Source organism: Musa acuminata, chromosome BXJ2-3 (genome assembly GCF_036884655.1).
Source record: "Musa acuminata AAA Group cultivar baxijiao chromosome BXJ2-3, Cavendish_Baxijiao_AAA, whole genome shotgun sequence".
In the NCBI taxonomy this organism is placed as follows: Eukaryota; Viridiplantae; Streptophyta; class Magnoliopsida; order Zingiberales; family Musaceae; genus Musa; species Musa acuminata.
Window position 1 is genome coordinate 34,744,110 of NC_088340.1, and position 22,912 is coordinate 34,767,021.

At 39.8% G+C, this 22,912-nt stretch overlaps 3 protein-coding genes across 6 annotated transcripts; 1 reads left to right on the forward strand and 2 right to left on the reverse strand.

Moving 5' to 3' along the window:
• The first annotated feature begins 1,438 nt into the window (after nucleotides 1-1,438).
• LOC103979410 (transcription factor MYB54) lies at nucleotides 1,439-2,677 on the forward strand. 2 transcript variants are annotated; one of them, XM_009395548.3, is made up of 2 exons: nucleotides 1,439-1,760; nucleotides 1,840-2,677. In XM_009395548.3, exons 1-2 carry the CDS (start codon nucleotides 1,613-1,615, stop codon nucleotides 2,469-2,471), a joined length of 780 nt encoding a protein of 259 aa, XP_009393823.2. In that variant the 5' UTR covers nucleotides 1,439-1,612; the 3' UTR covers nucleotides 2,472-2,677. The 2 variants fall into 2 exon arrangements, with proteins under 2 accessions (XP_009393823.2, XP_009393822.2); XM_009395547.3 differs by having other exon boundaries at nucleotides 1,441-1,769; nucleotides 1,840-2,673.
• A 1,197-nt stretch (nucleotides 2,678-3,874) lies between these two features.
• Nucleotides 3,875-7,946, reverse strand: LOC135607876 (2-oxoisovalerate dehydrogenase subunit alpha 2, mitochondrial-like). Its single transcript, XM_065100051.1, has 9 exons — nucleotides 7,609-7,946; nucleotides 5,706-5,843; nucleotides 5,378-5,560; nucleotides 5,125-5,282; nucleotides 4,953-5,052; nucleotides 4,753-4,864; nucleotides 4,535-4,674; nucleotides 4,276-4,461; nucleotides 3,875-4,181 (listed from the first exon to the last, which is right to left on the reverse strand). Exons 1-9 carry the CDS (start codon nucleotides 7,819-7,821, stop codon nucleotides 4,014-4,016), a joined length of 1,398 nt encoding a protein of 465 aa, XP_064956123.1. The 5' UTR covers nucleotides 7,822-7,946; the 3' UTR covers nucleotides 3,875-4,013.
• A 7,986-nt stretch (nucleotides 7,947-15,932) lies between these two features.
• Nucleotides 15,933-17,409, reverse strand: LOC135607878 (NAC transcription factor 32-like). 3 transcript variants are annotated; one of them, XM_065100052.1, is made up of 3 exons: nucleotides 17,195-17,409; nucleotides 16,815-17,092; nucleotides 15,933-16,665 (listed from the first exon to the last, which is right to left on the reverse strand). In XM_065100052.1, exons 1-3 carry the CDS (start codon nucleotides 17,355-17,357, stop codon nucleotides 16,198-16,200), a joined length of 909 nt encoding a protein of 302 aa, XP_064956124.1. In that variant the 5' UTR covers nucleotides 17,358-17,409; the 3' UTR covers nucleotides 15,933-16,197. The 3 variants fall into 3 exon arrangements, with proteins under 3 accessions (XP_064956124.1, XP_064956125.1, XP_064956126.1); XM_065100053.1 differs by having other exon boundaries at nucleotides 16,815-17,122; nucleotides 17,195-17,335; XM_065100054.1 differs by having other exon boundaries at nucleotides 17,191-17,330.
• Nucleotides 17,410-22,912: the final 5,503 nt, after the last annotated feature.

A 22,912-nucleotide genomic window follows, 5' to 3' on the forward strand; every position in this document is an offset into this window, starting at 1 on the left:
AAATGTTGCTTCTTTTAATGTTGTCATCTGCAATGCCTTTTAATGGTTGAGACTGCTTCTTTTGACCTCTTCCTCCTATAGTCATTGTTTGATATATCTGCCTTGGATATATAATTTTGGATAGCATTTCTTATTCCACAAGCATGCCTAAACTCAGTGGGCCATTCTTGTTTCATTTAATGGAAACTTTGATGGGATCTTTTTGTTGGTGCATTGTCATGCACTACTTGTAGGATCACCCAACCTTCTTAACAAGCAAAAGCTTTATAATGCACTATATTATGATGGTTAATGCACCTATCACTATCTACATGTGTACATCACCTATAAGTTCTTATATATTATTTTTTTATGAAGTAGATTAGGTATGACCATATAATGTGGCAGCCAACTGTTGTATGATATCAGAAGTTTCTCACTGAATGTATAGTGAAACTACTTTGACTAAGCAACTCTTTGTGATTAGTTGGTAGTTAGCTAATGAATTAGGATATTGCCTTTTGAGGATTAATTTTATGTATAAAGGAGGTTGAAGATTAGTTCCACAATGTTAGGATATAAATATATGGCTTAAACTTTTATGTTGTATTGTTGGTGTTCAAACCCTATTCCTTTAGGACTTGAGTAATTGTGATCTAGTTTTAGTTTCATCCTTATTCATTTTAGACACATTAATTTCCTCCATTATACTATAATTTGAGCCTTATAAAGTGCTGATATCAGATCTAACTTGGCTCATACATCAAAAACAATTTAATGATGGTTGGCTTCTTTTATTGCATTTACACATTCTCTTATTTCTGAACATTTCAAATGTCTATTATGGAAGGCAGGAGAGAGTTTAAGCTTTCTTGGAAAGCCTATGAGCATGACCACAAAGTTAGATAAACATGGCCTTCTGACATTGCAACTCAAACAAGACACTGTAAGTTCATGCATGGAGGATTAATTATAACCTCGTCTACAAGACTTTTTCTAAGGACATAGTTGATTGATTCAAAAGTTGCTTCTCAGTGTTCTTGACGTGCTGTCTGTTCCCTATCTTCAGCGAGACAAGTCGATCATGTCTTCAACCCTGAACTCTTCTGGAAACCTGAGCCATGTCAATGCTTTGAAACCCTACTCTACTTTTGCACAAGGAATTCATGGCACCTTTGTATATATATTAGTTACCTTTGTCTTTGTAGCAATCAACATTAGTTATGTGGGTATTCCAGTCACCTGTTTCAATAACGTGGATGAGACCATGACGTTCTTTGATCTACCAAAATAAAGAACTTGATGAATCTGTTTCTTGCACTGTTGTTAACCCAAGACCTCTCAAAGAAAGATTTTTCTTTGGAGAGATGTGTATGATAGAGAGGATTGTCGAGGAAGTTAAAAGGAAAGAACGTGTACATATGACTCCATTAATGGAGTTAGGACAGGTGCAATTTGATAGAGAGAGATGTTGGGCAATGGCCTAACACGCAACTAGAACACTGCCACCCTTCCTTCTCTGTCGTGTACAACTAACAAAAAGGACATGCCATCCAAACCCTAACCCAATCTAACTCCTCGTTTCTTACTTCTCTTCCTCTCTTCCCATCCCCTAGTTTTAGTAGGAGCAGTGATGGAATCGACGGCAACATCCACTGGATCAGGTGACATGAAGGCATGCCCTCGTGGGCACTGGAAACCAAGCGAAGATGCGAAGCTGCGGCAGCTTGTAGAGCAGTTTGGGCCTCACAACTGGAACTCGATAGCTGAGAAGCTGCAAGGTAGATCAGGTGTGTTTTCTCTTACCTTCTCTTGCTCTCGAAGAACTGTGTGCCATGTGTTGTTTTCATCCTTTTGCAGGTAAGAGCTGCAGACTGAGGTGGTTCAACCAACTTGACCCGAGGATTAACAAAAGCCCATTCACAGCGGAAGAGGAAGAAATGCTGCTTGCAGCTCAACAAGTTCATGGAAACAAGTGGGCACTGATCGCACAGCTCTTCCCTGGAAGAACAGACAACTCAGTGAAGAACCACTGGCATGTCATCATGGCTCGCCGGCACAGAGAAAGATTAAAGCTCATGAGGAAGAGAACCGATCAGGATTTTACTTCGCAGCTACCTTTTGAGGTTGGAGATGGCACGAACGGTACAACTACTCCTGCATCAGCCTTCTTCGGATCAAGGATCCATTTGGTACCACAAGGATTTGGTTCAGAGAGAAGAAACTACTCCAGCTTTAGATGCAGTTGCTCTACTCTTGAGACTTCACAGCTCCATGATCAATCGATTCGCCATCGTCACCAAACTTACAGGAGTCTCAGAGCATGCGAGGATGGTCACAACGAGAGGGCTGCTGCTCCTAACTCCGAATTCTCCTCCGAGTATGATAGTTGTGTAGGCCATGCAATCAGACGTGGGGATGATAATGAGCAGCATGAGAGGGGCAAGAACGTTCCCTTCATAGACTTTTTGGGAGTTGGAATAACACCTTGAATCCAAAACCTCAATTAGCTGTAAAATATGATAGGAGAGAAGATGTGATATATACGTGATAGTTTCTCACGTGCATTTGTTCTCATCAATGTAGCTTCCTTCTTTTACCCATGGCACATCAGTGTATGATATGCATGAAGAAGTGCAGGATAAATTATGGAGTTAGATAATTCAGTATTTGGTGAAAATTCTTTATAGTACAAGGAGAAAAATTATATAATGTTGAAGAAAAGGTGAATTCCAAAATTTTTTTGGGTTTTGTTCGGGAAGTATCCTTCATTTTCATAATTCTCTAATGGCATTTTTTTTTGTCTAATATCTATTTTTATTTTTCTATGAATGGGTTCCATTACGTATTTTTACACTTATGTTATAGTATTTTCAGCAATATTAGAAAAAAATATTGCAACATAATTATAGTATTTTCATATTATTATTGAAAACATTATAATGTAGTGTAAAAATATTGTAACTAGATCGATTTATGTTGTGGATAGGTCCCTATGAAAAGGAAGGGGAAAGGGGTATTTCAAGTATTAGGTAAAAAAAAAGGATAGTGTTAGAAAATTTGAGGATGCTTTTTTTGATAAAAACTCAAAAAGAAGTTTTTTTTTTTTTTTTTGGAAATCTACCTTTGATGAAAACCTTTTGAATCTAGATGATCATAGAATATATTATATTATGAAAATATTATCCATGAAGATATTATTAATAAAAATTTAAAAAATAAATTGGAGAGTATATTAAAGGAATGATTTTATCATACTATTATAAGATCAACTATAGTATATGTATAGGAATAGTATATGTATAGGAACGTTGAACGACTAAGAATTAATTTGCATAATTATGAATTGGTCTAATACTTATCTTTATTTATCTATGAATTGGTCGGTCTACGGGGTGAACTGATCTAGTTATAATATTTTTACACTATGTTACGGTATAAATTTGATAAAAATATTATTTATAATAAATAATATTTTTGCACTTTGTTATAATATTTTCAGTAATATTTAAAAAAACAGTGCAACATAGTCTTTTTTTACTCTATTATAGTATTTTATATTATTATTAAAAATATTATAAGGTAATGTAAAGATATTATCCATGAAGATATTATTTAAAAAAATAAAAAAAATTAAATTGGAGAGTTTATTAAAGGAATAATTTATCATACTATTACAAGATCAGCTATAGTTTATGTATAGGAACGTTGAACGGCTAAGAAATAATTTGCATAAAAGAAATGTGTAATTGAGGTAAAAATACTGCACGTTATCAGAAAAGATGAAAAAAAATATTTTAATATAAAATAATTAAGTGTTTTTTCAAAATTAATATAGCAACAATTGCGATTAGTCATACGAGTAAAGATAGAGGAGGATCTAATAAGACTTAACTAGAAACAATATAATGAATGTTTGGCTATTCAACTTGTTTACATTTATTCTATCCTTTGTTCTTGGAATACATCTATTGATGGTTCCCAGAAACAACAGAGTTGTAATGAACTACAGATATGGGCCTTTGGATGTTCTACTAGACCGGCACATCAGATGGATAGTCGTTCCGATGTTTCTTGATGGTTTCGCGGAGTGATTTCTCTTGCTCCCGCAGGTTCGCAGGAACTTGATCATACACATCTGTGAATAGCTCGCTCAACGGAGGTTTTTCGGCTCTCTCTGCAACCTGAATAGCTCGCAATAGCTGCAAGATGGGATGCCATGCACAGAGATATTAGAGGGAATGGATGCTGAGAGAGTTCTGTATCACAAGCATTACAATTTGCAGTTTACAATACCTCCTTCCTGGTACTGCTTCTGTGTTCCACTTCAGCAGCTTCACTCCACCAGCCATTTCCTTCAACCCATTTCCTGAATCTCGACACAGGGTCTCGTGCAGTCTTCCAGTGCTCGATCTCATCGATCGACCGATACTTGGTGGAGTCATCTGATGTAGAGTGATGCCCCACTCTATATGTCAGTGCCTGTTCGTTTGAAGCAGTGTTGAGTTCAGCAATCTTGAAGAGTGATTTTATCAGTAAAGATTGACACCCCCACCTCAACCAAAACAGGCCTGCAATCATGGACGGCCATCTCGCGGGCAGCATGCACTGCACTGTACACAGCAAGAGCATCATTGCCATCGACACGGATACTGTGTATTCCATAAGCCTGACCTCGGACAACAGCACCGTCACCTACCATTTCAACAGCACAGCAATATTAGATCTAGTTTTGGGGGAAGATCCTAATGAACTACGTGGATTCGTCAATACTTCGAAATTGTTCTTCTGTAGGTGTGCTTATTGCCCATCCATTGTTACGGCAAAAGAAGATGACTGGTGACTCCATGACCGCGGCAAAGTTTAGTGCAGCATGGAAATCTCCCTGCCACAACATTTCTCAATCAGAAAAATCAATCATGCATGGTGGTGGAAGTTTTACTGATGCAGCAGTAGTGAACTTGCTTGTGTACCTCGCTGGTGCCACCGTCTCCGAAATAAGTGATGGTGCATGCATTCTTCCCGTCCGTCTTGAGGGAATAAGCAGCTCCAACAGCATGAGGGATTTGTGTACTGTGAAGTACAGAATGTGAGGAGAAAATATCTGATCTATATACTGGCTTATAAGAGGAAGTTGATCCTTACGCTATAGGCGATGAGACCGTGAAGTAATTGAGCCGGCTTGACCCATAGTGGATTGGCATCTGTCGTCCTTTACCATAATCTAACATGTTGCCAAAGCATTGGTTTGCAAATTCTTGCAAGGTGAAACCTCGCCACAAGAGCACACCAGGCTCCCTGTACTAGATTAAGCATGGTTATCCATAATGATTAGATTATGTCATCAGCGGATAACAGCAACAAGAGAAAAAAAGGATCATTCATTCTGTTTATGTACCTGAGGAAAGACGATATCATCCATGGTAAGAGCAGCAGCTGATGCAACATTTATAGCTTCCTCCCCATTAGAGGTAAGATAAAAGGAGATTCTTCCTTGTCTCTGAGCTTCATAGAAGATAGTATCCATAACTTGAAGAGTGACCATGTCACTGTACATTTTGATGGCGACTTCTTTGCTCACCTGATGTTAAAAAATGGTTTTGTTAGCAACAATCAATAGCACACTAAAATTTTGTGAACTCTTCTTCTTACAATGCTCTGAAATTTCTGCTTTGTTCTGCTTTAAAAAAATTGCAAATCACTACCAAAGAGGGGAGAACGAATACCTCCTGGAATCTGCTGCCTGATATAGTTTGCCCATTGTCATCAAGAACACGGTAGCAGTTGATTCGTTCATTTGGAGACCCTGGTAAGAACCTCATTTCAGGGACAAACATAACCTTTCCTCCAGGAAAATCCAGCACCTGCCATTACCATGACGAAAATCCTTGAGATGCAGCCAGAAATCTTAAGAATCTACAAGACTACCATTATACTTCTGCAGTAGGTAAGTCTAATTGTTCGTAATGTAGTTGGAAACTACAGTCCTTGATCTATAATTTACTAAACCATGTAGTAATCTCAATATTCCAAGGACTCCTGAAATGTATAAAAACTAAGCAGTGGTCAAAGCCAAAACACTGAACCTAAAAACATAACTGGTAATTTATTTTATTTTCACCTCAGTAACATGAGAAGGACCTCCTTTCCAACCAACAAATTTATGTCCCCTTATCTAAATCCTGTTCCTCCCTTGCCCCGTTCTATCTCTTTGGCACGTTTTCCTTGGCTTTCCTGTCTTCTAGGATCAATAGTGAAATCAGGAACAGTTCTACTTTTGGATAAAATAATTGTCAAGTCTCCCAATTCCTAAGCTTGAAAATTTGTGGGTATATATCACTCCAAGTTGGCCACACATCCAACATAATATTTTTCAACAAAAGAAACCATCATCTCTTGCTTACTATCATCTTGCACAGTAATCTATTTAACACAGCATATCTGGTAAGGTCTCCTCCAATTTAAAGTCCTCAAATATCTCCCTATTGTTTGCTCAGCAATAAATTTAATCAACTTAGCAGATGAAGAAAAGTAGATCTAGGATTTCAGCCTTATATTTGTACACAAACCAGGAAGATTTGCTAGGATTTCTCAAGTTTTCAATTACATACAGTATAATCCTTCATGATGCTGTCTAAATAAGCATATAACACTTCCTTACTCAATAAATCTAAGTCAAAACATGACACACATAACAAGAGACCTATCAAAAACAAACTGTTGGCATTCCATTATATGTTTTCATGTCCATTAGCGTCATTCATGAATCCTGTCCTCCAAATGTTTCCACAAAATAGTTAAGCAAAAAAAAAAAAAAAATGATACATGAACTTCTGAGCCCATATGAAAAGTTATGAGTATTCTCCCAACTTGTCAAAGAATTCTTTTAACTAGAACTTTGCTATTCAATTCCATTGAGCAATCATATGGTTAAAGATCTGATACTATGCCTTTCATCTACCAAGTAAGGCCATGATCTGGTCAAACATTTTTATCTCTTGATCCTCATGCTCAAATTTGCAAAAGATAAAAAAGTAAGAAGCAACTTGTGGTATACGGCTGAAACTAATACAAGAAAGCATTAAATATCAGTCACATCTATCACATGGTCTCTACGTGGTGAGCGAATTAAAGAGAACCATGTACCGATTATCATGTTGATCCTTTTCCGTAAACATGACATAATGAATTCTCTTGCAATTTAACAGGTTTCTCCCATACAGAGAACGTTCAAATCTACAAGCAGATAGTACAAGCCACTGGGCATTTGAGAGGGAAATGTCAAAATTACATCAGAAGTTCTAATGTCGTCTATAAAATCCTTTACCCTTGAATTTAATAATCGGGACACCGACACTCACAGGAATCCAAATCCTCGTCACCAGCAACATCAACATCTTCCCTCCGTGAATGCATCGGGCTCTGCGTTGGGGCAGCTTTGGCACATTTTGCCATCACTACCCTCAAGTGAAAATCTTACCTGACCACCCTCTCAAAATGTCTAATAAAAAGAAGGATTCAACTAAACTTAAAACCTAAAAACCAAATATATCACTTTCATAAGAAAGATTGGGTACATAAACCCTAAGATAAATCCGGCACAATCGCATATAAGGCAAAGGATTAAACCTGATCACTGCAGCGATTGTCCACCTGCAACACGCCTTCACCAGCGGCTTCTCCCGACCCAAGGTGCCGTACCGGGCGAAGGAGACTTCCGTGGTTGCCGCAAGCCGGCGCCGGGAACAGAGGCGATGTAGGGCAGAGGCTACGACCAAAGGCCGCCAGAGAAGCCATCTTCCTCCACGCCAACGTTGGTGATCTCATCAATCGGACAGCCATTGTCGCACACTGTTACATAAACTCCTCGGAGAAGAAGGGGGAAGAAATAGGGAGGGAGAGAGAGAGGGAGAGGAGAGGAAAGGAGGAGATGGTGAGATGGAGGAAGGAGTTTGTCTCATCGTTATCTGGGCTTGCTCGTCTCCTTTTCTCCCGGACCAATACGTACCATAAGATTACAGATGACGCAGCGATCCACGGACGATCATCATGACCGTTGTCGTCATTCACACAGCCGATACGATCACCACGTCAGCGTGCTCGTGGCCCGAGGTTTCGACCTACCGCGTTTTGGTCATTTACGGGGATCGGCTGCTTCGTATTGAGCAGGGTTCGGGTCTTGAGAAGACGTGTCGTACAGAGAGTGCACGTTAAGGCTGTGCGTCCGCCGTATGTTGGCGGGGGGAAGAATCCGGCACGTGGGTTTTGGTAATTGTTAGTTTCTTTATTTGCACGCCGTACCTTTTTTCTTGCGTCTCGGAAACTCTTTCTCGGTGGCGTTGGACACGTCAGCTTGGACTCGGGAAAACGTTGCCGTTGATCACAGAACTAATAATAAGAAGTGTAGTTTAGTTAGTATTAAAATTATTAACAAAATTAATTTTATCGATTCTAAATGTAATTTATCCATAAAATTCTTACTTTTTCAGCTTTTACATGAGATTATCTTGATTATCTCAATCTACTTAAATGTTTATATGTATGACTAGCTCGTTATCATGTTAATTTTTTTATTGATAGAAATCCTCAGTCACATTCTTTCTAGTTCTGACGTTGCTTCATATTTTTTTTACTTTTCTTATAGATTCTTTTATCTGAACTATAATGAAGTATTTGGAGTTGATTTGATGGGTTGACTTTTTTTTAATCATGAATGGTAAAAGATTTGCTCATGCATAAGTCAATTGATCATTGTTTCTCTATTTCTTTTCAAGAAGGACCTCAAGACCTTATGAAAACATTAATATCTCGGGGTAGGAGGAACCTCACTCAATTCCTCTTTAGGAATTCACTCAACCTCAAACTCCTCGACGACTAAGGATGGGCCACCTTCCTCATGATTTCTTTTTTCTTCATTAACTAGCGATCGAAGGATGGTTAGACTAGGTCAGAGCTTATACCTTAGGTGACGGCTCGCGGATGAAAGAGGCTACTATTGTGTCTGAACAAGAGCCAGCTCTTCATCTCCATAAGGCTCAAAGATCCATACTTGTAGAAAATTAAAGTCATGAGACTACATATGATAATTTCTTAAAAAAATAGAAAGAAGAGAGAAAAGAGGGAGGGGTGTTCAAATCATACCTCAAGGAGTAGGGTTGAGACCCGTATCGAGTAGCTAATCCTCTTTCATCTTCTTGACAACCTCAAAAGAAGAGAGCATATCTCTCGATCGAAATACTTGATCCACCTTCTCGTCTAACAAGAAAGAAAATATATTATCTATAGAGTGTATGGATTAAACGAGATTGAACCCCTAATTCTGACCTATGCCTATTAAGAAGAAGCGCTCCTTCTAACCCTTATTGTTGGAAGGGGCATCACTAACCTTTAAGCCCTCCCGAGTAGCTAGGTAATAGTCACTTTTTATCTTGCACAATCAAAAGCAAGCGATAAAAAGTTTACGAGTCAAGATAATATTAGCATGGTTCCCGATGAATACTACTAAATAGTATCATGAGTTGGGCCTTATCTAGGAGGATGATATCCTCCACCATTTGGAGGTAATATACAATCACTAGTGGAGAGGAAAGCGAAGTCTCACATTTAGTGTTTTAGAAGATAAACAAAAAAAAAATTAAACATTGGGCTATATGGATAGTAACATAGCTAAGGGACTTATAACTCGAACTCGATCGGAATAGAGTACCTAGTCCATAAATAGTCTACGAGTTATGGAGTTATTATTAAGTCTCGATCATATGTGCTCTTCATGAACTCTAAATCATAAAGGATTTTTGAATTCACGGGGATTAACTCTCCCGACAAAGAGGAGGTCAAAAATTCCTCCACCCATCGGTATTCGATGATGGAGGGCCAACCTCCTTGACCAATTATTAGTTGTGAGATCAAAAGGAGCTTGTGTGAGAAAAGAAAGACATCCTAACTTATGGAGGTGGAATAAGTACTTTGAAATCGATATGCTAGAAAGCTGAGGTATTAGAGTAGCGATGTGTTTAAAGGCCAAGACACCCAAAGACTAACCTGTCTTGAAGGGGAGAACTAGGAATGTAATACCCTAACCTCAAAATTAATTACAACATGATGGCATATTAGGAAGGGTAAGAAGCACACCTCCCTTGAAAGTGGATGCAACTCCAACTCTTCAAGAGATACCTCAAGAAGTGTAAAGATGGCCAATATACGGAGACTACCTTTAAAAGCATAAATAAACCTATCAGGCATAAGATAAAATTTGTATGAGGCATATCAGTTGGGAAAACCCAAGTCACGTGTGAAAAAACTCGTCAAGTTGGAAGACACAATATAAAATATGCCCTAGTCATATGAGTTAAAAAAACTTGACCTACTTGAGAAGAAGTCTACTATGAGGAGAGGCATAACACAAAATGTACCTATGGTGTGTGAGTCAAAAAAATTTGATCTACATGAACACAATAGGAGACAAAAAGTAAAATATGCTCAATGCGCTAGTTATAGGCGCTCTGCAAGCCAATCACGTGAGTGATGACACGTGTGACTTGACACGCAGTATTTTTGCTTATTATATTTTGATATTTTATCACTTTATACACATAAATATATTGTGATGTTCATGGATTTGTACAATAGGAATCGGATCGTGATGAGATCATGATAATGAGACCGATTCACCTTTAAACACATATCATAAGTAATCCCGGTCATAGGTTACTAGAGAGGGACATCGAGATAACCGGATAGACTGGTGTGCTATATACCCGTCTATATAATGAATACAGCTGGTCTCATAGCTATTTGTGTGGGGATACTAGGTATACAATACATGTGCTCATTGGAGAATGAGTTCACTTATTGATCCACTTACATAATGTTGGATGGTTGATGATGTCTTATTATCAACAACGATTACGCAGTCTCATTTGTATATCTGGTCCTTAGACTTGAGACACTAATGATGTCCTATATGAGTACTCCACTCTTTGATACCGAACTTATAGGTCTAGAGATTCCAAATCTAGCTCAGCCGATCATCGAGAGTGGTAGCCAACCTTACGAAGACTATTGAGTGTCGATCTGATTTGATTCCCATTGCATAGATTCATGGAGATCCCAATATATGCAACATATAATATAAAGTGAGAAAATACCAATAATAATAAGCAAAAAAATATATAACATATCACGCGTGTCATCTCACGTGATTGGCTTGTAGGACATCTATGACTGATAAAGAGGTCAAGTGTTGACCCCTTCTTCGCTCGATATGGGTAGGTCGAGTACCGATATCTCTCTTTGCCCAAGGTAGAGAGGTCGAGCATTGACCCCTCTTTGCCTAAGATGGGTCGGTTGGGCATTGACCTCCCCCTTTACCCTAGGTGGAGAAATCAGGTGCCAACCACCCCTCCAAGGTGGGCAAATCAAGAGCTAACCTCTCCCTTCACCCAATGTGGAGAGGTTAGGCATCGATCCCCTATCCACCCAAGGTGGGTAGGTTGGACACCCTGATCCCCTCGTTGCCCAAGGCAAGGAGGATGGGTTTCCCAACCAACTTTTTTAGGTATGCTTAAGGTGCATTAGTTGGGCACCCTCGCTCTCCTATTGTTGAGTAATCACCATTCGACAGTGTCCTTTGCATGACATCTAAGCTAAAAGAAAGAGACAAAGGCTACTCCTCATCAGTGTACCTATATGGACACGGTTCCAAAGGAGGCTAATATAGGTTATATGTACCCTTATTGCCTATGTGAATAAAAAGCCAAATTTAGGTTGTTAAAGACCGTTAAAGATTACCCCCCTCGAAGAATATTTCACAGAATATTCCATCCCTTCACTACCAGGTATAAAAGTTCACTTTTAACATAGTTATAAAGGATCACTTTTTGATAATTGATTATCACACTCACCTACCTCGGGTTACTAAACTAGACATCGAAGGGATCGAGTTAGAAAACTTTTCTCCACCTTGGTCTTCATGCAGGTGGCACTTCGGGAGCTCGATGTTTCTATCTCGAAGGTACCTCAGATATCCCTATACACACAGACTGGAATCACATTGGACTGACCAAGACATCAATAACATCTTTCCAAAACAAATATCATTCAACATAAAAGCTTTAGTTATATAAAAGACATAATCTTAATTTAGATTATTAATACGCTAAACTATATATCCAACATATAATATAAATTAGATTATGCTTCACATGTAAGTTGAATATAAGTTCATGATGAAAATAGAAGAAAGTATGATATATCATTTAACAATAAAAAAATCAACTAAATTAATTGGTTCATTTTAATAATTAAGGTTTAAAGTTCACTTTTTTCTATCACTTACCCTTTGTAAAACATATACAAAAAGGAAAGAACATTGTAAAAGTATTAATTGAATATCGAAATATAAAGATTTAGTATCTAAACTCACAATCATGATAAATATTTTTTTTATTTATTGTAGAAATCTGATTATCCGAATTGGATACTAACTCGAGCCAACTAGGATCTTATTCTACATTTCTCTCGTATTAGTGTCGAGAACAATCAAATTTAGAAGATGTCGAATCTTGCAAATCTATGTGAATAGTATCTACGACAAAGCCTTTCCCATGCTTAAGTTAGCTCAGGAGTTGAAGAATTAGCAAAACACCAAGAGTAACAAAGTTGAATTCACTAATTGAGTGAGAACTTTTTTTTGTGTTTTGGAATGCACCCAAAGGGGCCTTTTATTATATGGCTTAGGACTATTATATATGTAGTCATGCATTAATGCTAGCGATGATTTCTTGTATTCCCTAGCTTAGGTAGAATTGTGTTATATTGAATTTAGGGAACACATGACAAGTGCAATGTGGTTGGTAAAGACATTTCATGTTAGCTACACATAGCAAAAATGTTATGGACATGATATTGAGGTGCTAGTCACATGATACTAAGTGTTGTTCACTTAGTACTAAGGTGTCGACCATCTGACATCATGTGTGGGGAAATCTAGGAACGACATCACATACGCAACGAAAGAACATAAAATAAAAACCCTCAAATTTTTCATAAATTGTGTTCGTCGTGGTGCAAAGATTTGTGTGCAAAATCCGTAAAACCGAAAACTGCATATATGAAAGATTATGTTTTACCTAGGGAGATCATATATCCCTGAATTCCTACAGATCTGTAAAAAATAATGAAAGAGGTCAAGCATCCTCCTCTCTAACGGTGATCCACACAATAGGATTGCGACGACGCTCCTTAAATTTCCAAGCCTACTATTCGAGGAGGAGAAGGGAAGCGGAGAATAAGAGATGACAACCAAGAGAAGCTCTAGCCTATATATCCTACCCCTTGTCAACTTAACCCTAATAGATCCTATCCTATTGGGTATTGTATCTCCATCCAACTATCCATGCCTCTTAGATTAGTGAATCTCTATTCAATAATATCTCATTGGCTCTTATTGGATCTCTTCTATAGGATCCAATAATTTAAGGGGTTATTAGATATCCAATAAGATATGGACTCCGATAGATATCTCATATTTGAATATCTACTCGTCACAATTTCTATTATATGTGTGTGACCCTCTAGGCCAAATATCGAACTGGCCGTGAGTCATACATGTCAAAATTATTTCTAGCTCAGTGAATTATTATCCTCATAATAATTCACTCAACTCAATGATTGCGGATGTATTAGGCCACTACGTTGTAGTACCTACACGATACAGGGGAATCCAATCCATTGGACCTGTTTGCCATCAATTACCGTGTATCTATAGTCCCTCATCCATTTAATATCTCATAGACCATATACCGGGTAAGATGCTATAAGACCCATACAGTTTCTACTCAAGTCTCACTCTAATCGGATTCTCCCGGAAAACTCTTTTTCTCTTAATCTGAATGACCCTGACCAAGAATTTGTTTGAGCAAGAACACATGAGATATTCCTCTCATGATACCGAGAGTGGATGATCCTCTATCGACCCTCAATAGTCATTGTAAAGTTGGCTATCACTCCCAATGACCAATTATGTTAGATTTGAAACTTCTAAACTTATAAGTTTGGTATCAAAGAATGGAATACTTATACAGGACATCCTTAGTGTCTCAAGTCTAAGAGCCAAGTACACAACTAGGATAATAAAATCACTGTCTAATAATGAGGTATCATTAACCATATAGCATTCTGTAAGCGGATCAATCAGTGAACTCATTTTCTAATGAGTATCTGCACTGTAGCCCTAGTGTCCCCAAACGAGCAGCTATAAGACTAGCCGTCGCCATCATATGTACATACATATAGTACACTAGTCTGTTTAGTTATCTCATATCCTTCTCGAATAACATATAACCAGAATTATTTAGGATCTGTGTTTAAAGGTGAATTGGTCTCATTATTGTGATCTCATTACGATCTGATTTCCATTGCACAAATATATATATATATATATATATATATATATATATATATATATATATATATATATATATATATATATATATATAATAAGTAATATAAAATAATAAAATATCAAATAATATAATGAGCAAAAAGAATGCATATCATGTCATACGTGTCATCATTCACGTGATTGACTTGCAGAGCACCTATGACTAGCACTATGATATTAGCCACTTGACTAAGGTATTGACCACTTATTATTGAGGTGTCGGTCACCTTTATTATATTATTATTTGATTATAATTCTCCAACCCCCACCCACTCTTCCTCCCCCGCCCTATTCCCTTCGTTAGCCTCTTTTAAGTGTAGTGCAATTATTAAATCTATCGATAAAGAGGATAGATTATGTCGGTTGAATAATATTATTATTAGAGGAGGTGTTTCAGGTTGTGTCGATCGTGTCGTCATCACAGATAGCATTTTGGATCATATTAATTGTGCTATCATCATAGAGTTGGTCGTGTCAGCTACATTAGCAATATATAGTGTGCTTTCATATGTGTCAACTATATTATTGTCATAGAGAACATTTTAGGTCATGGATTGTGTTACCATCGTATAAGGTGCTTTGGCCCGTGTCAACTACACTGTCATCGTAGAGATCATTTTGGATTGTATTGATCGTGTTGTTATCATAGACAAGTTAGGCCGTGTTAATGGCATCATCGTCATAGACACCAACATGATTTATTTAGACAAGTTAGGAAAGATCCTTCTTTCAGTGACAAATTATTAAATCGAAATATGATTATCCAAATTAGATACTAATTCGAAAACAACGGTAACCTTATTTCGTGTTTGTCTCTTTCTGATATAAAAAACAACAAAATCAAAAAGATTCTAAAAGATGTTGAACCCTATAAAATTACATCACGGTATACCGGATAAAAATTCTTCGATGCTTAAATTATTTTGACGAGTTGAAGTGTTAGAAAAGTGCAAAGCAACAAAGTTGAATGCATTGATTGAGTGAGAGATTTTCTATCTGATTTGGCATGTACATGAATGGGCTTTTTATAGTATAGCTCGTGGACTGTTATATTCACACACGTGTTTTGATACAGATGATGGTATCATATATTCCCCAATTCATGTGGAATTATATTGCGTCAAATCCAAAAAAATCATCATAATGAGTTTATAAAGGATGTCAATGCAAATCAAAGATTCAAGTAGCAACTAAATTATGATAGCTAACAGAGATTAACTGCAATGACATATGCATAAGTTTTAGGTTTCAGAAGACAAATGTATATTAGATTGATAGGCCGATTCAAACATCTAAAACTTGAATTAAATGATGATGCATATATACATCTTAAATGTTTTATTAATATCATACATATGATTAAGTTTATATTGACAATCATCACTCTCTATGTTTGCGCTTTTAATTGCCCTCAAATGCTTACAGAGGGCATTTAGGATGAGGACAACACATTGGCAATCTACTCGTCAAGCACAGCACCAACTAATAACCTACAAAGAAGCCCGAGGGATTACGCAAGCACTTGCATTTGTCTAAGGATTCAATCACCATTAACACACACTGCGCATACAAGAAGCAAACAAAATTTTGCAGGCCGTGCATCCCCACTATTCTAAATCCCCACTTGATACCCATCCTACATCATCGCTGACCCCACAACCTAAATGACAACCATTACCTAATCCTAAAGAATTCTTTTTTGCTCCTTTTTTTAATCTTATTACCTCAGCACGTATGTAGTGCTCGTGGGTTTTTTCTGTGCGTGTAGGGACCCACTAGACCGGTGTTTGGAGATACACGAAGAGGTCCTGGAACGAGTCGCGGAACGCGGCCGCGGGCGACAACGGCGGGAACGCGTCTCCGGCAGCTGCCACTGCGGAGGCGGCGGCAGCGTCGTCGATGAGCCCGACTCCGAGGTCGATCATCCAGTCGCTGAAGCCGTCGTCGGCCCACCGGGGCTGGCTCTCGGCCTCCCGCTCGCACGCGAAGTCGGGCGACGTGTACGACGGCGCGTGCCCCGAGCTGCTCGACTCGCCCAGCAACCGCGGCAGCGACTCGGCCGAGTCGAAGCAGATCATGTCCGTCTTGGGCGCCCGCGCGTGCGAGACGACCTCCTGCTTTAGCTGCGGCTGTGGCGCCGGCCGAGGCTGGCTCTTCGGGCCGGCCGGCTTCCGGTCCGGGTTGGCCTGCTTCCCCACGGCGCCCTTCTTGTGGTAGATCCGGCATAGCACCCAGTCATCGAACTGCATATTGATCATAAAATAATTAATTATTTTATTTATCTTTTTTTCCCGCTATGTGCTATTTTTTATGATATAAAATAATAATAATAGATAGAAACCGGATCAGGTCCAAGAGGCGTTGCATTCGGCAAGGGACGCGTGGGACATACCCGGAGGCTGTGGTTCTTTTTGCGGGCGGAGCGGTCGACGTCGGCGAGGCGGTACTCGTGCATGATCCAGTTGGTCTTCTCCCCCTTGGGCGGCTTCCCGGAATAGAACACGAGCGCCTTCTTGATGGCGACCGGGCGGGGCGAGCCGATGGGCTTGTCGGCCCCGGTGGCCTTCCAGTAGCCGGTGCCCGCCGCCCGGTTAGGCCTCGACCCGTTGGGGTACTTGCGGTCGCGGGGCGAGAAGAAGTACCACTCCTCCTCCCCGTAGCGGGCCATGCCTGGCGAGATTGGGAGACGTCAGGAACGATCTGCACCGTACGATTCGCATCGGACGGGTGAGAATTAAAGCGGGCGAGAGGGGGACGACCAGGCGCACCTACCTGGGAGCTGCCACGGATCGTACTTGTACAGGTCGACCTCGGCGACGATGGGCACGGGGATAGGCTGCGCGGCGCACCGGCGGAGGAGGTAGTGCACTACCAGCTCCTCGTCCGTTGGATGGAAGCGGAACCCGGGTGGGAGCACCAGATCGCTGCCGTTCATCCTCTCGCTCTCTTCGCCGGCCACGGGGTAATACGAACGGAAGACAGGGAAGAAGAAGGGTTTGGAACTTGGCGAAGAAGAAACGGGCGACATTTATACCGACGGAGGAGGTGAGGCAGACACGTGTGCATGACCGCAGGCTTCCGCAAGTGCGGCGTGGGGCCGGCCGAGTCCGTCATGGCTGACGTCGCCGGTATCGGAGCGGAGCAGCGTGGGGCCCGCTTGCCCCTTGGGAGACCGCGGAGGGTCGGCGTGGGGTGCGACGTCAGCGAGGGCCGACGTCAGAGACGAGCCAGGGGCCCGCGTGTCGACCACCGCGGCGGGCCTGCCGCGTAACTACACGTGGTGCGGGACCGGAAGAAGACGCGGCGTAGTGAGTCGGGTGTCTTCGAATTTGGTTTCGGATTAATACTTAAATTCTGTTCGTATAAGCCAAAAAGATATACTAATGTTGTATATGTCGAGTGCCGGTGGTGAGCCTTTGTCATCGAGTGCCGACATCGAGAGCACCCACGTCATGGTTTTGCAGTATTTTAGAGGGCAAGTGGGAGAAAGCATCAGGTAGAACACAGGGACACCACCTAGACCCGCTCGATGCCAGATCTTGATTCCGCCCAGATTCCTCGATCCCAAACTCACATTGGGTTCAATCATGAGCTGGGATTCAAATTGGATTCCGTTTGACTTGCCCGGAACATTCGATCCACCGAAGCAGCGGTGCGGGATCCCGTCAACGTCCATGAGAACGGCCCAGGAAAGCGGCAGTGGAAATCTATCTGCGCGGGACCCGCAACAAACGAGGAGGGGGCCGCTTCGGCCCTCGGGGAGCCAAGAAAGGGGCGACGCCGTCCCCTCCCTAGCGCCGAATGCCGCTCGCTGTTGGCGAGGAGGAAGGTGGGGCCCGCCACGACCGCGGCGGGAGGGTTGCGTGGGGAGGACGGACGCGGCGAGGTGGAGTCAGCGCGCCGGGTTCCAATCGAGTGACGACGGCGCTGCCTCTGTTTAACGGGGAGACCAGAGTCGCCGTCGCTGTCGGGTGTCGACATGGGCGGCGGGGGTCGCGGTAGTTTAATGGGCAAGTGGGAGGAAGAATCTGGCGTCAAGAAAGAGGGATCCCATTAAGGTTCATGAATCTGCAGCTATCTCCTCATCACGTCAGACATCGTTTTACACGTTCATGGTCAACTTTCCCTTCGTGTGAACTCATGCGACGGCGACTACAATCGCATCTGCATCGGCATGATCGCCGCTTCGAAAGACGGTGGAATCCAAATCGAAGATCAAATCGTGCACAAGAATATTCGATATTCTCGGAATCTCGGAAGTTATGCGATCTAGACCGTCGGATCGACGAATGCCTCGACGGCGGAGGGCGGCGGAATCTATTGTCGCCGCCGGACCACCGCGGCGAGCAGGTTGCGTGTGAAGGACGCGGCGAGATGGCGTCGTCGCTGTCGCCGTTTGTTTTATGGTGATGTGACGACGCTGAAAGCACCTACGTTGTTTTATGGTAATATGGTAGCGTGTTAATGTGGGCAAGTGGGAGAAAAGCATCGGCAAGGAAACATCCATACCATTCTCGATTCATCCAAGGTGGAAGTCGCATGGTATCCACTCATGTTTGACGTTTGATTAAGCTGGTGCGATCTCGGTATCCCAATTGTTTAGTGGCGACACAAGTAGATTGATACTTGATTGGTTGTAGATAACTCAGCAACAGGTGATCTTTCACCATCATCTTAGTAACATATGATCATAATGAAATTATCTATAACTTTTTTTTATATTATAAAAAATATTAAGTATGCTATCCCAAGACGCACATCATTTATCATACCATATCACTATGGATTACCTCTTGATTAATCTAAATTAGTATTTTTAAAAATTTGATATCCATCGAGTTTTTTGAAGCATCGAAGGAATATTATCAAACACATCTGTGATATAGTTTTATAAGATCCAAACCTATAGATTTGACGCACCACATAGTTCTACGTGAAAGCCAAGTCATCTTGAAAATCAGACAACTAAAATATATGTGAACATTTAGAATTAACTATATGGATCTTTTGTTGTCATTATATTTGAAAAGGACAAATATAACGACTATCCTTTTCAAAAAATTTGATTGATTGCAAAAGAATCCACACATTGAAATAATATGATGAATATTGAAGATGATAATATGCATAATGAAGATATAATGTTTATTGACTATATATTTAATGCTATTATGTTCCTACGTATAGTATAATGAAAAAAAAATAAAGATTGAATTATACAAAAATAACCTCACTTTTCTTTGATAAAGATGTAAGAATGCGATAGCCAACTCGAAAGGGAGTCATTGGATAATGGATATGCCGTCAATATTGATGCTTGCGATTGCATGTGCAAAGAAAAATCACAGCTTATATCGATAGAATCTATATGAATATCCAAGCGTGGTAAAGCCAAAATTTAAAGCTCATATCAAGAAAAAACTTAGGCCTATTAGTCCGTTTACTTCATCGCCAAGAAAGAGAGTAGCACTAATAGATTAGAGTTAGCATATATTAGATCAGAGATTAATTTAACTAAAAGCTTAAGCTTTTAGATTATGATTCAAACCTATTATATATAATTTGACTTTTTCAAGTGATATGAGACTATCCTCTTAGTTTATCTCTCTTCATATGTTATTTATTTATTTTCTCGTTATGAGATTATCCTCTTAGTCTATTTATTTTCTCTTCATATTCTCTTAATCTATCGTATCTTTTCTTAGGCTATCAAACTTGCAGCTTGATCATGGCTCAATTTTTTTTTCAATTCATTCATAACTCAATCTTATCTTTTGAAAATTTTGACTCATTTAATTCAAATTTTATCCACTTAGCACTGATACCACATTAAAAATTAATCAATAACGAGTCTAAGTCAAAATGATCAATGTTAATATATATTTGATTAGACACTAATTATATATATATATATATATATATATATATATAATCATGTAACATCATCAGGATGATCATGCCTTAAAAATTGTCAAAGCATCAAGATGGTTATGTCATTTCAAGATGATTGTTTCTAAACTTCAACACCATAGCGTCGGACCACTATATCATTAACATTTGTACTTTCAAGTATGCCTTCAAGATAGACAAATTGTTCTCACTTGAGTCGATTATGTTGTAAAAACTATAGTGACAATAGCAATAGGCTACAAATACTGTGAAGTGAAGATTGTCATATGCTAATATTAATTAGTGAACTGTCATACATGGTCGCTTTATGTTCTCCTCTTAGTTATTAGGAAAAATGAGTATCACTTATTTATTATCGAGAGTGTAATTCACCTATGGTTTGAAAATGAACTATCACGTGTCGGGTAATGAACAAATGATAATTGTTTGATTTATATATCGATTTAGTGCGATTGAATGTTATTTAAATTTATTATAAATAAAATTATTATTTAGTTAATAAATAATTGGATGCTTTTTTAGTATGACGATCATGATTCAAGATTAAAAAAAAAAAGTGTGACATATTTTTTATTGTACCACATCTTTTTCCCTAAGATAATTCAAATTTATAGATTAAATCCTTTAATGCAATCACTAAATTTTTATTCCCTATCAAAAAAGGAAAAAAAAAAAGGGAGAAAAGAAACATAAAACTCTAATTTACTTGACATAATCTACGGATGTGAAAAAAGAAAAGAAAGTACTTTTATACTGTTTACTTGTTTCATAGATATTCACATCTTCCAACAAATTGCATGCAAGAAATCAAATGAGCGAAAACAGTGGATTGGTTTTGGATGCTAAGAGATCAGAAAGGGGCTTTGCTCATTCATTCTTAGATCTTTGGCTGTCGGTGTGTTGCTCAGGCGGAGGGAGGTCAGCTTGATCACGGGACCCGAAGAGCAGCTCCTCCGCCGCTGCGATGTCGGCGTTTACTTGTGGCTCATATGTCCGGAGATTGATGGACCAGATGGTGACGGCAAGCACCCCGACGCCGAGCAGGAGGGGCACGAAGAACAGCAGAGTCCTCCGAAGAAGGATTACCAGAGATATCAGCCCTTCGAAAATAGCTGACAGAATCATCTCTGTGTCTGTACTCTCTCTCTCTCTTCTGTGAGGTGGGGATGGTGCAGGGAGACGACGGTGGTGGCTCGGCTGGGTTATGAACTGATCGAGGGAAGCTTTTGGTTTGCCTTTCTCGTGGGTTGCCGGTCATGGACTGCGTGACGTCACGAGAGTTGGAGGTGCAGTTTGTTTTTGGAGCAGTGCATGATCGGCACCCCACTGGAAAGGCAAAGCAAAAACTTCCCTTAGTCCGTTCATAACCCGGCTGAGCTACCACCGTTCCCATCCACCATCGTCTCTTTACACATTCCTCACCTCGTAAAACAGAGAAAGCAGAGTGAGTAAGAGACACACAGGCGTTGATATCTCTGGTAATTCATCTTCGGAGGATTTTGTTGTTGTTCGTGCCCCTCGGTGCTCGGTGTCGCTGTGCTTGCCGTCTGGGCCATCAATCGTCGGAACTATGAGCGACAAGTAAACTCTGACATCCAACGGCGTAGGAGCTGCTTTTTGGGTAACGTGATCGGGCTGAACTCCCTTTGCGTCCGAATGCATGTGCCCAATACCCAACCTGGTCGGCTGGTCGCGTTAGAATGGTTCATTGAAATTGCTGTGGCTCAACTTATGGAGAGCACCGGGATGCTTAGCCTAGAAGATTGAGCAAGAGATAGCTCACGTGAATCCTGAGAAGGAAGCTTGTGAGATGTGACTCGCTTGATTCAAAAGTGGATGGGATGTGACTCTCAAGTGGAAAGCTAATGGAATTTATGGGAAGGGAAACGTAATAGCGGTGATGCCCACCAATGCCCTCTTTGTTTTTACCTAATTTTTAATCTCTCATATTTTTCTTTTGAGTAAAAAATGATAGTATAAATATTGGTAATTCTAGATCAACTTGATTTGATTTAAAATTACCTACGTAAGAAATCCAATTTAGCCAAAAGAGAGGCTCGACGCTTGCTCAAAGGGTTGAGATCGACTCGACGCTTGCTCAAAGGGTCAGACTTATGTACAAATTAAAATCAAATAGATTTTTTTGACGTGATCCATATGACGTAAGTCAGTAGCCAACAAGGATAGTATAAATATATTGAACAATAATTGATCTTGTTTATCATAATCCAAGTATTTTTTTATCTAGAGTTAATAAGAAGATTATTATACAATATAGATAAAATATTCCAAGAGTATCAATGGTATGCAAATTGCTTGATTGTTGACGATGCTACCACACTTCAAGCTATCAACATGTATTGGAAATTGCTCTAGCTCAACTCGAGGAGAATGCATCAGTCACTTTTGCAATGCTTAGATTGAGAATGACACATTAGACTCTCTTTGAATGTTTAACCCATAAGTGCCCAGCAAGCCAATCACGTGAGTGATGGCACGTGTGACTTGATACAGAATCTTTTTGCCCATTATATTTTGGCGTATATCACTTTATAACTATTGCATAAATGCATATATATT

What these genes read in the sequence shown, in the direction of transcription:
- LOC103979410 (XM_009395547.3), top strand. Translation starts at nt 1,613, where the DNA reads ATGGAATCGACGGCAACATCCACTGGATCAGGTGACATGAAGGCATGC. An exon ending in GAAGCTGCAAGGTAGATCAG is followed by an intron (nt 1,770 to 1,839) that starts GTGTGTTTTCTC and finishes ATCCTTTTGCAG; the next exon opens with GTAAGAGCTGCAGACTGAGG.
- LOC135607876 (XM_065100051.1), bottom strand. Translation starts at nt 7,821, where the DNA reads ATGGCTGTCCGATTGATGAGATCACCAACGTTGGCGTGGAGGAAGATG. An exon ending in ACGGTCTCATCGCCTATAGC is followed by an intron (nt 5,053 to 5,124) that starts GTAAGGATCAAC and finishes TGTACTTCACAG; the next exon opens with TACACAAATCCCTCATGCTG. An exon ending in GCAGGCCTGTTTTGGTTGAG is followed by an intron (nt 4,462 to 4,534) that starts GTGGGGGTGTCA and finishes TCAAACGAACAG; the next exon opens with GCACTGACATATAGAGTGGG.
- LOC135607878 (XM_065100052.1), bottom strand. Translation starts at nt 17,357, where the DNA reads ATGAACGGCAGCGATCTGGTGCTCCCACCCGGGTTCCGCTTCCATCCA. An exon ending in CGATCCGTGGCAGCTCCCAG is followed by an intron (nt 17,093 to 17,194) that starts GTAGGTGCGCCT and finishes CAATCTCGCCAG; the next exon opens with GCATGGCCCGCTACGGGGAG. An exon ending in AAAAGAACCACAGCCTCCGG is followed by an intron (nt 16,666 to 16,814) that starts GTATGTCCCACG and finishes ATCAATATGCAG; the next exon opens with TTCGATGACTGGGTGCTATG.